This window comes from Cheilinus undulatus, linkage group 20 (genome assembly GCF_018320785.1).
Source record: "Cheilinus undulatus linkage group 20, ASM1832078v1, whole genome shotgun sequence".
Lineage (NCBI taxonomy): Eukaryota > Metazoa > Chordata > Actinopteri > Labriformes > Labridae > Cheilinus > Cheilinus undulatus.
In genome coordinates this window covers 26986660-27002088 of record NC_054884.1, presented here as the reverse complement: position 1 = coordinate 27002088, position 15429 = coordinate 26986660, and the positions used below count along the sequence as shown (strand labels likewise).

General features: G+C 39.7%; 1 protein-coding gene across 2 annotated transcripts in view; it reads left to right on the top strand.

Annotated features, from left to right (window-relative positions):
- Window positions 1-15429, top strand: part of polr3a (polymerase (RNA) III (DNA directed) polypeptide A) — a 60814-nt gene that overhangs the window by 11242 nt on the left and 34143 nt on the right. For both annotated transcript variants that reach the window (XM_041815707.1, XM_041815706.1), the window contains exons 7-14: window positions 4724-4886; window positions 5355-5491; window positions 5566-5669; window positions 7838-7979; window positions 10351-10491; window positions 10642-10711; window positions 10975-11102; window positions 11183-11321. In XM_041815707.1, the coding sequence (XP_041671641.1) occupies window positions 4724-4886; window positions 5355-5491; window positions 5566-5669; window positions 7838-7979; window positions 10351-10491; window positions 10642-10711; window positions 10975-11102; window positions 11183-11321 (1024 nt within the window). The remainder of the gene's footprint in view (window positions 1-4723; window positions 4887-5354; window positions 5492-5565; window positions 5670-7837; window positions 7980-10350; window positions 10492-10641; window positions 10712-10974; window positions 11103-11182; window positions 11322-15429) is intronic.

The following is a 15429-nucleotide window of genomic DNA, read 5'->3' as shown; positions in this document are numbered from 1 at the left end:
TACAAATGTGGTTGATGACCTCTGAACTTTAGTATCGCAGCACTTTTGTCAGAACTGGTCCAAATTATTTTATTACAACAAGAGAAAATAGCCAGACTGAAAGATTCTCTTGGCAGCGAAGATTTTTTTGTACGACTCCCGACTGCCCTTGCCATGAGTTTTATCCACCAACAAGCTCCACTTTTCTTAAATTATGGCCAAAATAATGCAGATTAATGAAACATGTGCGCATGCACATCTTCACGTAGTGTTCTTTTTATAAATCCCACTCCACCTGGAAATGTGGCACATAGATCTGACCCCTTTTTGTGGCCTTTAGACGCCTACATTTAACCTTAAACGATCTATCATAGCTTCTTATGAATGAAAATGCTTCTCAGTGAGCTGGCAGAACAGATGCTTTTGGTGGTGAATCATGATGGCAACTGGAACGAAATCAAAGAAAATAAACTTTCCAACACCAAAACTAAGGCGCTTTTGAAAGAAGGGATTGTTAAACAACACTGATTATTAGTTTGCCACAGTGTGAACGGTCACAAACTAAAGAAAAAAACGCAGACTGACACAACGTTGCTGCTTCATTCACACGCTCCTCTAACAGTGTTAAAAATCCACCTTTCACACGTTTCACTGCAGTTATTTGTTTATGGGGTTCATGCTGATTTCTTCACATAATGTCAGATCTCTTTCACTATAGGATATTATCAAAGACAATTTTAATTGACTATTACAGGATATTGACATAGAAAAGTTTGATCAATGTACAAAGACCTTTATTCATTTACTCTTTAAAATGCTGGCAAGCTCAGCTTGAACTATAACTGATCATGAGTATGTATTATGATTGTGTGAGAGTTGTCAAGGCTTCGTTAATACTTCCAGTTACATTCGTTATTAAATACATGCAGGGGATAATTAAATGCTCAGTGATAAGAGGGCGAGGATGACTCAGTGGGAAGTAGACACCACTGTGTCCACGTGCGGCTTACAGCAAAGCCTCTTGGCGTTTAGATTCGTATACCAAACATTGAAGTTGTGATTTGGACACTTATAATCAGGGCGAATGAAGGTGAGACTCTGATAATAAATTGTACGGCAGGTTTTGAAAAAAAAAATATAAACACACTTTCACATTATAAAGTAAAATACCACTAGACATGCATGAAAATTAATCTGTCTGCGTATGATGGTGTGGATTGTATTTTGTATTTACAGGGTTCCTGCACTCCTTAAAAAGACTTAAGTCTGATTTTTTAAAATTAAGGCCTCAAAAAGTCATTTTTTGGGAGGGGGGGCGGGGGCTGTACATCTCAACTAGGGCTGAACGATTTGCAAAAATTAATCTTATTGCAATTTTTGTCCCCAATTTTGCGATTTAATATGTGATTATTCTCAGGTTAATCTTATGTATTTTTAAAAAAAATTCAAGCAATAAATAATTCCATAAATAAGACCATGTGCACCAAAACAATGAAATTATTTCAGAAGCAATTAATCCACAGTAGCATGAATCTGAATACGGGGATGCAACAAGCTTTAAGCTATAAAGGAGGTGGCCAGGGTGGAGGAGGTGAAGCTGGCTACCAGCTGATCGCAGCTGGGGTATGACTTTCGTGAGGTACACTAGGCTTCATCAGTTTTATTTAGAATAAGCTTACTATTTTTACACATATTGCAAATGTGATTTCATTTGCTTTGTTTTAGGACATTAGAATTTTTATGTCACTTATTTTGATTAAGAAAAACATACATAAAACATGAGAAGAAGGATTTTTTTATAAACTATTTAAAAAAAAAAAAAAAGACACTTGAATTTTTGCATAATGTGCATAAAATCTCTGCTGCAAAAATGATTTATTAAACTGGTATTTTGACACATTTAAAATTAAAGAAATATTGTAACTTCTACGATTTGTAAATTGCAGCAGGCCATATTGTGATTTTATCTAATTTGCAATTAATTGCCCAGCCCTGCTCCCAACAGTGTAAATCATAAATCAGCCTTATATTGATATAAAAATACACTCATGAACTAATAGGGGTCTGTGGTTGCATAGGGTGCCACAAGCTCCAGGAGGCCCATTGTGCGACTCTGGAACATTTTGAATGACGCTTCAAAACATAAAGTAACAACCAGGCTTTCTACTCCAGCAATCCTCTCTCAGCTCCTCTTGACTAACCGAAGTTTTCAGTAAATTTAAGCACAGAAGAACACATGAACTGGTATGAACTCCAATACCTTGAACCTGATGAATCAAAAGACAGGGAGGTGGATGATGTACTTATCACCAAAGACATATTTTGTTTCACATGCTGAGTGCAACTCTTGCCAGATCAGATTGAATAGACAATGCTATTTTTTTCATCCACTTTCTTTTCTGAGCATCTTAATCTACATTAAAGGGCATCATGAATGGTCTAAGGTTAGACATAAGTAGCATAAAGAGCTCATTGAAAGCAAGAGAAATGAAAAAGTGCTCTTGTTCTCTATCTACTGTGTAGGAACTTTAACATAAACAGTTTTGTGCTCATGGTCAGGTCACTTTATATAACTCTTTTTGAAACAGAAAACTGAATAAAAGTTTCTGAACTGCATGAAAGTCATGTTTATCAAAGTTAAGATGTATTTTTAAGGTGATTTAAGAACTCAGCTCTATATAAAAGGTGTTAATAAAAAAACTGTGACAATCAACTGGTGGCTTTGGGGCCACATCAGGGCCTCCAAAGCTTCCTGTCAAACATCTGAAGATGATTAAATTCAGTAAATGTTCTCTTACCTTTTATTAATCACTACAGCTATTGAAGGAGCCCCAAAACAATTTAGATTGAAATATTTGTTACCAGGAATGGTTTAACATTTGGTTTGGTTTCACCAATCACAACACAGCACATTTGAATCAAACCAAATGACAGACATAATTACAGCCCCAGAAATATGTGGCCAAAGTGTCTCAGTCGCCACCTACATTTTAGTAGAAAAAAAAATAGTAAACAATAACATGTTATTTAGACGAAAAATATTTTATATTCAATAATTTTTGAAAGTCCAGTCCCAACAGCGCTGTGAGGAAAAGGCTGGCCTTGGTTCAGATGTGGTTGAGGACTCTAAATATACCTGTTTCATCGTTCATCCCCTTGAATGTTTGACCCTTATGCTGATTTTATAAACCAAATTGAAAACTGATGTCTACAAAGTTATGTCAGTTCAATGAAAATATATAATGTCAAATAAGTGATTGCATAAATATTCACTCCTTTAAAGTAACTGATCTAATTCAGCAGAGGTCCAGCCAATTGGTAGTAGTAGTATCTCAATAGAAGTGGCTCAAATGATTGTAGAACAAAGACACCTGTATCCAGTCACTGGTTAATCAGTATTCCTGGCTCCCATTACACCATGAAGACAAAAGAACACTCCAAGCAACTCAGATAGAAGGTTACTGAAAAGTATAAGTCAGGGGATAGATAAAAAAAAAACATTTCCAAGGCACTGAACATCCCCAGTGGTCGGTTAACTCCATCACCAAGAAATGGAAGGAATATTGCACATGTGTACAAACAAACTGAGTGACCAGACAAGGAGGAGACAAGTGAGAAGCCACCAAGACACCTGTGACCACTCTGAAGGAGTTACAGGCTTCAGCAGCTGAGATAGGAGAGACTCTGCATACAACAACTGTTGCCCAGGTTCTTCAGCAGTCAAGGCTTTATGGGAGAGTGGCAAAGAGAATGTCACTGTTGAAGAAAACTCCTTAAATCTGGACTAGAATTCACCAAAAGGCATGTGGGAGACTCTATTGTCAAGTGGAGGAAAGTGCTTCTGTCCATTAAGACCAAAATGGTGCTCTTTGGCTATCAGACAAGATGCTGTGTTTGGCAGATGCCAAAAGCTGCACATCACCACAAGCACACCATCCCCACTGTGAAGCACAGTGCTTGCAGCATCATGCTGTGGGGATGCTTCTCGGCAGCCGGCTTTGGAAGGCTTGTAAAGGTAGAGGGTAAAATGAATGCGGCAAAATATAGGTAAATCCTGGAGGAAAATCTTATTCAGTGCAAGAGAATTATGGGTTGAGAGAAGATGTATTTTCCACCAAGACAGTGACCCGAAGCATACAGAGATAGCTACACAGAAATGGTCGGGGGTCAGCAATGTGATGCCTAGTCAAAGCCCAGACCTCAATCCAATAGAGAATTTGCGGCTGGATTTGAAAAGGGCTGTTCACGCCAGATCGCTGTGCACCCTGACAGAGCTTAAGCAGTTTTGCTAAGAAGAATGGAGTAATGTTGCACGATCCAGACTGGGGTTGATTTATAAAATGAGAAAAAAATTGGTAAAACATCCAAAGGGGTGAATACTTTTTATTGGCACAGTGGGCATTTTGAGCACAATTCCAGCTTTTGCCAGCCAATCCCCTGCAGGGTCCTATGAAACTCAGTGCCCTAGTTTAATGACGAATGATGGCTCTTACTCATACATAATTAACTTTGCTGAATCAGTAGAAAGCAAAGGAAAAGATAATTCAGATTTAACAGACTATACTCACATTTTTGCGTATACAACTTTAATCAGTGAAGCCAGACAGAAACTTTTGGGATCTCAAAAAGACCAAACTGTCTTCTGCATAGTTTTTACATCTTTGTATGTGTCATTGAATGCCTGTCCATACCTCTGAAATTATTTATCATAAACACAGCTGACATAAATCCCTGTGTCCTGTAGCATCGTATGACTGGGGCAAAGACTCAGATGATCATGGAGGATTGGGACTTCCTGCAGCTGCAGTGCGCTCTTTATATCAACAGCGAGCTCTCTGGCATCCCGCTCAACATGGCACCTAAGAAGTGGACCCGAGGCTTTGTGCAGAGACTCAAGGGGAAGCAAGGTGGAGTTTGCATTAAAACTGTGACACCTTATTAAAATATTGAAGTTTTGATCTCAGTTTTAATGCAATGTCAACACATTGCAACAATTAACTGTGCTGTGAATTCCCTTAGGATGATACATAAATGAAAACAACCTCTCTGCCTTTATGCCATTAATGGTGTGCTATCTCTTTATCAAGCTGTGTGTTTAAAGTAAAGAACAGCAGAATCAGGCAAAATATTAATCTGTAAATGTGGAAAAGTTTCTACTTTTTTAAACTTATATTTTCACACAGACAGCTAAAGGGCACCAACGTGACAGCCTTTGCTTGCATTTTTTGTAACATCTAATTATCCCCAAAAGACATAACTCATAATCATTAGGCACTTGGCAGGTGTTAATTAGATGCTCTGTTTTCTCTGGAGTAAACTAAGCAAACGTTTTAAAGAGCAGACTGTTTTGTTTTTTTTTAATGTGAAAACTTCAGGTCGATTCAGAGGAAACCTCTCAGGGAAAAGAGTGGATTTCTCTGGAAGAACCGTCATTTCTCCCGACCCAAACCTGAGGATCGATGAGGTGGCCGTCCCTGTGCATGTGGCCAAAATTCTCACGTACCCAGAGAAGGTAAAGGAAAAGATTAAAGTAAAATAGCTACAATGAAAGAACATGATAATGACATTTTTGATGCTATGTTACAGGTGAACAAAGCCAATCTGGAGCTTATGAGGAAACTCGTACGAAACGGTCCTAATGTTCACCCAGGAGCAAACTTCATCCAACATCGTCACGGTCAGATGAAAAGGTGAAGCTGTATCTTAAAACAGCACAAAAACTTAGAGACCCTGTAAAGTGAAATCCAAAGTTTGTGTCTTAACACACTAGATATGTTACAATATGGTTGCTGTAAACATGTGAAAACGCTGAGATCTATTGTGACTGTATTTTGGATTTAGACCGCTAAAACATCTTTCACTTGGGCGCGGCCAATATGTGGGCTCGTGATGTCATGGATAATGATCCCGCCCTTCTAACACTACAATATAAAATCACAGGGCAATTCATCTCAGCACAGTCTGTTGTTAGCTGATGACACTGCCTTTATTGAAAGTTGACAGTTAGTAACATGCTGATTTTTGTTCATTGTGAGGTAAATTTGCCAAATCTATCAGCCACAGTGGTCTATGGATCATTGAAAGTATCATAACAGAGATTTGAGCCAGAAAACAGACTTTTTCTCTTCTTCTAAGGTCAGCAAAAGGGCAAAGGGCAGACTAATGGTGCAACTGCTTTCCTCAATTCAGATTGTTGCATAATTTAATTTGAGAGGATTGTATTTCTCCTTAGTGGGCGTGGCTTCAGCTCATTCAACAGACATGCCCACACCCTCCTGGAGCAGATTTTACTGCCTCATTTTTCATGATTTTGATGCTTAATTTTATAAACTTGGAGATTTTTTATTTGACTGAAATTTGATCCGGGGGTTCTTACCACAGTCACCTGTCATACAACAAACATAAATACAGATTTATTTTCACTTTACAGGGTCTTTAAGAAATATGTGTTCGGTAGATTATTTCTTTGTTGTAACAATGCTTCTTGGCAATAAATCATACACCGTTGGAAAGGCTGTTTATTTCCCTTTTAAATGGTGTCACATTTACAAGGATCATGCGTTCATGGGATGAGCAGCAGAGCTGAGTATGTGGGTTGTGTCCATGAAAAATTTCCCAACTCTACTCAGCCAATGCTATCAGCCTATTCTGCCATTGACTTTTGTTTGGTTGATAGGATGATCGAAGTCTGAAGAAATAAAACCTCAGCAGCATATGGAAGGACTAAACACAGCCACAACAGCCTAGCATCTCCTCCTCATGCTGGTCACCAGTAGGAATGAGTACCAAACTTCAGTACCAATGTAACACTGGTGCCAACACGTCCGATACCTACCGGATAAAATCAAAACAAAGATTTCTGTGCCTCTTTTTGGTACCTGGCCACCCCAATGCAACCCAATTCCAAATGAAAGACAAAAAATACCTTATGGATATAACGTAATTTATATAGGTATACACTTGTTTTATTCAGCAGAGCTTGAGTGTGTAATATTCATTTTGCTACCAGAAACTCTGCTCAAGTCCTCCTTATTCCACCTCCTCAATGAATTGTCTCTGATGCAGCACTCGTATATTAATTTTGACTGCGTTTTTTTACCTAAGGCTGTCATAATGGTTTGGGTTCTTTTTATCCCGAGCTCTAAAGGCATCTTTAAAATTTAGCAGTTAAAAATGTTAATTAAAATAAGTTACTTGAAGTTTAGATGAAATTAGAGAGGCTAGAGTTTTTAGTAGAAAAAATACACTTAAATAGGAGCTGGGTTATTAATAGTGCATAATTTGCTGAATTTGAAGTTTAAAGTTGCAATTATAAAACTACTTTGTTATGTTGTTGACCAAGTCATTTTATCCTCCTGAATGGATTCAGGCACCATTGAGGAACCTGTACCATAATAAAAATATTGACTCATCACCGGTATCGGATAAAACCCAAACCCTAAATCCAACCCTAGTCACCAGTCTGGTCACACACTGCTGTGGGATGGCATCCCATTCTTCAACCAGCATTTGTCAAAAGTCTGCCAGTGTGGTTGTGTTGGTCACTCTCTAACAGCAAGCCCAAGCTGATCCCGCAAGTGTTCAGTGGGGTTTAGGTCAGGACTGCTGGACGGCCATTCCATCCTCTCCACTCCCAAATTCTGTCTCGGATCTTCCATTTAAAAGTGAAATAAACAGACTTTCCAACAGTTGAAGATTTACTGACAAGAAGCATTGTTACAACAAAGAGATAATCTACCAAACACAAATTTGATTTGATTTGATTGAAAGCTTAGTTCAAATGGAAACCTCCACTTCTCCTATGTTGTGGTTCTGCTTCTGAAAGTAATTTCCCCACCCAATTTCCCATTTTTGGCAGGTTTTTGAAATATGGAAACCGTGAGAAGATGGCACAGGAGCTGAGGTTCGGTGATGTGGTGGAAAGGCACCTGATAGATGGAGACATTGTCCTTTTCAATCGACAGCCATCTCTTCATAAACTCAGCATCATGGCCCACATCGTAAGCCTTGACTGCACCTAATTATCATCGTCTTTTAAGCAGATTTTTGATGAAAGGTTAACAACACAGAAGAAAAATAAATGACTTACAGTCTTATTAAATCAGGCTGTTGATGTTCTCCACTCAGCTTGGTGTCATGGTAAAAATTTCTTTATTTGAAATCCAGAGTTTTTAAGCAAAAGACATGAAGTAAAAAGCTGTATGTGTCTGCAGCAATGGCCAGCGCCCAAGACATTATGTCCTCCCATTTTTCCTTCCATTCAAGGACATTCTTGTGAACATGATACCTCAAGAACCCACCTCAAACTTTGCACAGATGTTCACTCTGACTCAAGGATGAACTAGTTAGATATTAGAGGTCAAGTTCATCAGGTTTAATGTTCATCCCTTGCTTCTTAATGCAGTATCTTAAATGCTTTGGAGGATTTTCCTCAAACTTTGTATATAAAGTGGCTCTAAAAAGTCTACACACCCCTGTGCCACATTTTGATGTGTAAAACCTATAAAAAAATACAGAGAGAGGAAGGTGAGTGCTACATAGGATCAAAATGTCTAAAAAATTTAACCAGGATCAGGTGCTATTCAGGATGAGAGGACAAGAATCAAATATTAAAAAATCAACGAACAACTTAATAACCAGATTATTAGCAAATGGAGTCCATGGTAAGGTTGGCGGTCGAACCTTAAGATCCGAGGCACCCTGATTTGATTAGAAATCCTTTATTGTACAACAGGGATGTCCAAACTATGGCCCGGGGGCCAAATGCGGCCTGTGGTCCTTTTTTTATTGGCCTGCAGCAAATTCTAAAAATTTAATGAAATATGGCCCACATTTGAACATGAAGCTTGTGCTTGACTGCTTCATTCCTTTTGGTTTCAGCACAAGGCAGTGCTTCAATGCTAATTCTGTAAACAAACATTTTGACAAGAATTTAGTGACTAAATGAAGGCAACACTGTAAATGGAAAACATATTGGCAAACAAAATAATAACTAAAATTTGATTTGTAATGCCTTGATGGGTTATGAAGTCTAATAGCAGTACTGAATGTGTTTTGGAGGCAGAGCCAGTTGCCAAGGCCAACCAGGGCCCCCTGAAATCTGATTGGCCTCCCTAAAATCCTTAAAATGATTGGCTGTTTGCCTTGTCAGCCTTTAACTATCCATTTAAGCATACCCAATCACTAAGCACATCTTAACCATCATAAGATTAGTTTTACTAACTTTAGTATCCTCAAGGTGAGGCATATGAAAGTGGCGCCACCATCCTTATATATTTTCATATGTGGCACTCAGTGGAAAAAGTTTGGACACCCCGTTATACAGGGATGCATACACATCTTAACTCCAACCAACATAACGCCTGTTCAATAAAGGATTTTAAATCATATCGGAGTGTCTCGGATCTTCCAGGCATTCAACATTTTTAGCCATGACCTATACAGTTCAATTGTAATAATTACCCCTGGTAATATTTCTGGAGATTGCTGGGGATTTTTAGGCCCTTGGGACATCCACAGCACAACAGGGGCTCATGGCAATCCTACTACCTACCCAGACAGTACCCTAGACCAGTGGTTCCCAACCTTCATTTCTAGGAGCCCCCCGTGTATTGTAGAGGAGCTGAGGACCCCCAGGACCCAAACAAAATGTGATACATGAATATCAAAAAATACCAGCAAATTTAAAAGTGTTAATTGTTCAAATCTATATGAAATAGCCCTACACAAAGGTTTTCTTATCAAGAGACTTTTGCATGAACTATTCATAAGTGTTTTATCATGATTTTAGTTAGAACGAGTTAATCTAATTCTAACAGAGTCTTGTGCTCCCCCAACGGGGGTCCCGGACCCAAGATTGGGAACCAGTGCCGTAGACCGTTTTTAATGCCACAGCCACCCTTTACCCTGCCCTTAAGGTGTGTACTTTATTCTTTCAACAGATTGTTATCCCATGCCCTTTGTAATATGCAAGGACATGACATCCAGAGTGTGACAGAGGTTGTGTCAATCCTCCTTCCCACCTAATGGTGCCCTCAGACAGCTAACCCGCCTCATCTGTGCCTCACTTCAGTCTCAATTTTTTTGGCCTTAACATGCCTAAAAGTTATGTACAGTTGTGTAACTACAAAGTAGTAGTCTCAATTTTGCTTTTAAAAAGGAAAGATGTTGAGAAGTTTGAATGCACTCAATAAATCAGTGCTTATCTGGGACCTTGACACACTTTTGATCCTGTATTTACATTAATTTTCTACTGAACAAAAGCATTTATCTGCTTAACAACATTCTGTCCAAGGAAAGCAAACTAAAAGAGTCATTAATCATGTTGTAACCTTCATTTTTCAATTCACTTTTGCTCCTCTAAACTTACAGGCTAGAGTCAAACCTCACAGGACGTTCAGGTTTAACGAGTGTGTGTGCACCCCGTACAATGCCGACTTTGATGGGGACGAAATGAATCTTCATCTACCTCAGACAGAAGAAGCCAAAGCTGAGGCCCTTGTCCTAATGGGGGTGTGTATTATTATTGCACCACGTGTGGTCAGAACAGTATTCACAAAGCTACCAGTGTAGAGAATCGACTGTGAATAGTGGTCCACAGGAACTGAACGGTTAGAAGAAGATTGTCTGCACTTAGACACAAAGTGTTATCTTTTCTTCCAGACAAAAGCTAATCTCGTCACTCCGAGAAACGGTGAACCTCTGATTGCTGCTATTCAGGACTTTCTGACAGGTCAGTGCTTTGATTTTGTCTTCTAATTGTATATAGTGTGAGGTTTCTGCCTAAAGGAAGAGCTCCTAGTGCTATGAGTAACAGGAAGAGGGTTATTTTCAGTATTTAAAGGTTTTGAATTATGTAAAGCTGATGTCTAACATGGACAAAATGAAACCTCATTTAAAAAAATGCAGTGCTTTAAAAACTAAAAACACATTTATTTGTTGTTAAAACCAGATTTGTTTTATTCTATTAACATAATTGCGTGTTATAATCCCCAGGGGCCTACCTCTTGACCCTGAAGGACACCTTCTTTGACAGATCAAAAGCCTGTCAGATTGTGGCCTCAATCCTGGTGGGCAAAGATGAAAAAGTCAGAATCTCTCTGCCCCGCCCCGCTATCATTAAGGTATTTCACTCCTCAGAATGTATTTGATAAATCTTACTGATGACCAATCTGTAATATTCTGCTGTGTCTTTGTCGATCAGCCCATGGCTCTGTGGACGGGCAAACAGATCTTCAGCGTCATCCTGAAGCCGAGTAAAGACTGTCCAGTCAATGCGAACCTCCGGACCAAAGGCAAACAGTACTGCGGGAAGGGAGAGGATCTCTGCCACAATGACTCCTGTGAGTTTTTACTGGAGGTCCTGATTAGACATGGACTATTTTAATCTGAAAAGTGTATCAAAATGATAAAAAGATAGTATGTCAAAAGTTAACATCTGAGACATTTGTTTGTCAAAGCCTCAGACGATACTCATGTTCAACAAGTGCAGTCTGACCACTCAAGGAACAAAGTGTGAGGCAACAAAGAAAGTAATAAAAACCAGGGGAGGAAAGCTGTACATACGGGTGCATCTAAAAAGCTAGAATATCATGTAAAAATTATTTTTTCCCCAGACAGTTTAATTTCCATGTCTTCTAGATTCATCTCGTACAAAGTGAAACATTTCAAGATTTTTTTGTGTTAATCTTAATGATTACAGCTTACAAGTCATTTACCCAAGTGCATACAGACCTCCACAACGCGCCTAGCCTTGCAAAGCAGATAAATTTGCCAGATGCCATGTCTGCCATCAGACAAATCCATCTTTAAAAGCTCCAATCCACATTGTTTGTGCGGGACAGTACGCTGTTCAGACCAATCAGCTTCATTTGAGGAGAACGAGGAGGTAGCTATGGGTGGGGTTTAGTTGTACTAGCCGATTGCAGTCAAGAACTGGACAACATATTTGTTTGAAATAAAGAGTTTAACAACACTTAAAGCTGTTCATGATGAAAAAGTTGTTTTTGCTCTTTGCCAACCTGCTCCAGCATGAGCTTTTAAGAGTTGCAGGGTAGTTTTTAGGTGTACTGTGAGTGGTTGTATACAATGGCTGCTAGTAGAGCGATTAGCTTGGACATAGCCACAGCGGCAGTTTTGTCAGAACTGGACAACATTTCTTGATTAAAACGAGAAAAAAACAACAGTGAAAGCTTTTCATGACAGAAAAGATGTTTCCGCTCTTCTCCAGGCCTTCAGCATGGATTTGCAATTGTTACGGGTCGGGTCTGCTGGTATATCCAGTGGCTGCTGCTGCAGTAGCTATTAGCTCAGATGCAACTCTAGGAAAGTGGCAGTTTAATCGGACCTGGACCACATTTTCCTTTGAAACAAGAGTCACACTGAAAGTTTGAAGATGTTTTTGCACGTCAAATGACCGGCCTTAGCATAAATCTATTCACGGAATTAGGGATGTTCCGATACCAGTTTTTCCTTCCCAATTCCGATACTAAGGTGTTGGGTATCGGCTGATACCGAGTACTGATCTGATACCAGTGTGAACTCTCTGGACTGACTGTGCAGACTGGCAAATTATTGGAGACCTGTATTTGACTCACATTGCTCAACAAATAGAATCATAATAAACAGCATCTCTGTGAATCCTAAAGTTGTTTTTCTGTTGATTATTGAGTTTTACTGCTAAGTAAACTTAAAACAAAAAGTAAGGCAATTTGTGTTTGGTACATTATTTCTTTGTTGTAACAATGCTTCTTGGTAATAAATTTTATACCGTTGGATAGCCTGTTTATTACCCTTTTAAATGATGCCACATTTGTAAGGATCATGCATTTGTGGGATGAGCAGCAGAGCTGAGTATGTGGGTTGCGCCCATGAAAAATGTGCCAAGTCTTCTCTGCCAGTGCCAAACAGCTTATTCTGCCATTGACTCTGGTTGGGTGTTTGGAGGATTGAATAATTGAAGTTTGAAGAAACAAGACACATTGACAATTTAACAATTTATTCATTTAACAAACAGGAGCCTCAGTAGTGTGTGGAAGCATCATACACAGCCACAACAGCCTGGCACTTCCTCCTCATGCTGGTCACCAACCTGGTCACACACTGCTGTGGGATGGCATCCCATTCTTCAACCAGCATTTGTCGCAAGTCAGCCAACGTGGTTGTGTTGGTCACTCTGGCATGAACAGCACACCCAAGCTGATCCTGCAAGTGTTCAGTGGGGTTAAGGTCAGGACTGCTGGCAGGCCATTCCATCCTCTCCACTCCCAAATTCTGGAGGTAGTCTCTGACAAACCCCGCTCTGTGGGGGCGAGTGTTGTCATCTTGGAGGATAGAGTTCTTGCTGACAGGGTGAGAAAACAGTATTCTTGGGGTGTCGTCTTCTTGGGACACCCACTTCGCGGCCTGTCTCTGACATTCCCCGTTATATGGAACTTGGCCTTCAATTTGGAGATGGTACTAGGGTTCACTCCAAACAATCCCGCAACTTGGTTTTGCAGAACAGTAGCTTGAAGTTGCCCAACCGACGGGCTCTATCCAGATCAGTCAAACGTGGCATGCTGATTCTTGAAGCAGACATCTGCTGACCACTGTAGCAGGGCCCATGCTTGCCTGATTGGCAGCACCTGGGGGTACCAGAAGCTCAAAACAAGAGTCAGTAGCAACAGCAAAATAAGCCGTTTAGCATTGGCAGAGAAGATTTGGCACATTTTTCATGGGCGCAACCCACATACTCAGCTCTGCTGCTCATCCCAAAAATGCATGATCCCATTATGCTCTCTTTGAGCAGCATGGCGTGATTACGGAACAGCCTGTGATTGGCTGACAGACCTTCACAGAGAGTAAACAACATGGCAGTTAGCATTCGAGCTCGCGGTAGTAAATGGTTGTAATTCCATTAAAATGAATAAAAAAAACGTCCAGTATCGGGTTTACTGGTGTGGATTTATTCATTAAAGTCCTGAAAAGTCACACAAGTTACAGGCTCACTGAAAATGCTGCCACAAAGGTGTCAGTGACAAGGAACAATGGCTAGCTTCAAAAAGGAAAACAAGTAAGCCGTAACGATTTATGGTTCAAAAGATTTTTGACTTTGGATGAACTGTGTCACTTCTTGTCGTGTACGATAGCGCTGGTCTGGAAGGTGTTTTGACGATCTCATTCAGAGAAAAAAATGCCACGCAGCCACCACTCTTTGCTGCTGCAGTGAGTCCTTTGTTTCTTCTTCACTGCTCTAAAAACAGTAGCGGTAGTTTCGGGCAGTGGAGAAGAACTGATTTCCGGTTTATAGCGCTTACATTTAGCATGGCTAAACGAAGCAAAATATAAAGCAAAACTAAATGGTATTGGGTCGGTGCATAAACTGGAAAGTCCTGCCCTTCCCAGATGCTTGCTATGGGAGCTTTGCACCACGGATGCCATCCAGATTCTCTTAAAGCCATTGGTAACGAGGCTATTGAGATGTCCAAAAGGGGAGGAGATAAACTGAAGAAACTATTACAAAGAGAAACTTTCTGGATCTAGGCTACAAGTCCAGGACTAAACGAGGAGCTGGACTACACCCCATATCTGTATGTCATGTTTCAAGTTTCTTTGTTTTTGCTGATTGTGTGACAATGTAGTGCACCAATTAGGAGTACACTCCCACTTTTCTCACAGCACCTGAGATGAGCAATTGACTCTTAATGCAAGGCAGCTGCCGCAGCCTTAAGATCTGTAAGCAGTCACTTGTTTTAAATAACCTGATAAAGACTTTGTACATCGAAATGCGTAGCCACTTTAGCCCTTTAATCACAGGCGTTTATTTTTGCAACAGTGTGTCTTAGTTTTTTCTGGTTATGAATTTTTTTCACCCTCGACAAAATACAACTCTGAACTTCTTTGCGACCTAAGAGCCTCTGTGTTAAACATTTGAAAATATTTGAAGCAGCACTCCTCAGCCATCTTGGTGGTTTTTTTTTTAGTGTTTTTTAAATTCTGAATTTGTGCACTCCTTCATTGTCTTAAGAGTGCCTGTGTGGGTGCTGATGAGCTTCTTCATTTGCACATTAAAAACAGCACTTACTGAGTGAGAAGTTCATGATCAAACAGAAGTCAAATTTTAATCTGTAAATCCCATGTAGATATTAGAGAAAATTTGGGGAAATATGACATCAGTTATACATCATCTCAGCTCTCTGCTTATGCAGAAACTATACATTTATACCCTCCTGAAAATATGTTATGTAAGACACATAAAGGCACTGACTATCAGATCTTCAGCTCCTATGCGATAATAAAAACTGACATAATGTACATCTCCTGCATGTGGGAGTTATGGTAGTCTTTATTATGATGACTTGAAGTGCTTGTATTCATCATGCAGTATGCATTATTCAGTTTCATCTCCTCAGTGGCACACAAACCACTCACAGACCTCGATATCAATGAACAAATACATTATTTGGTCCT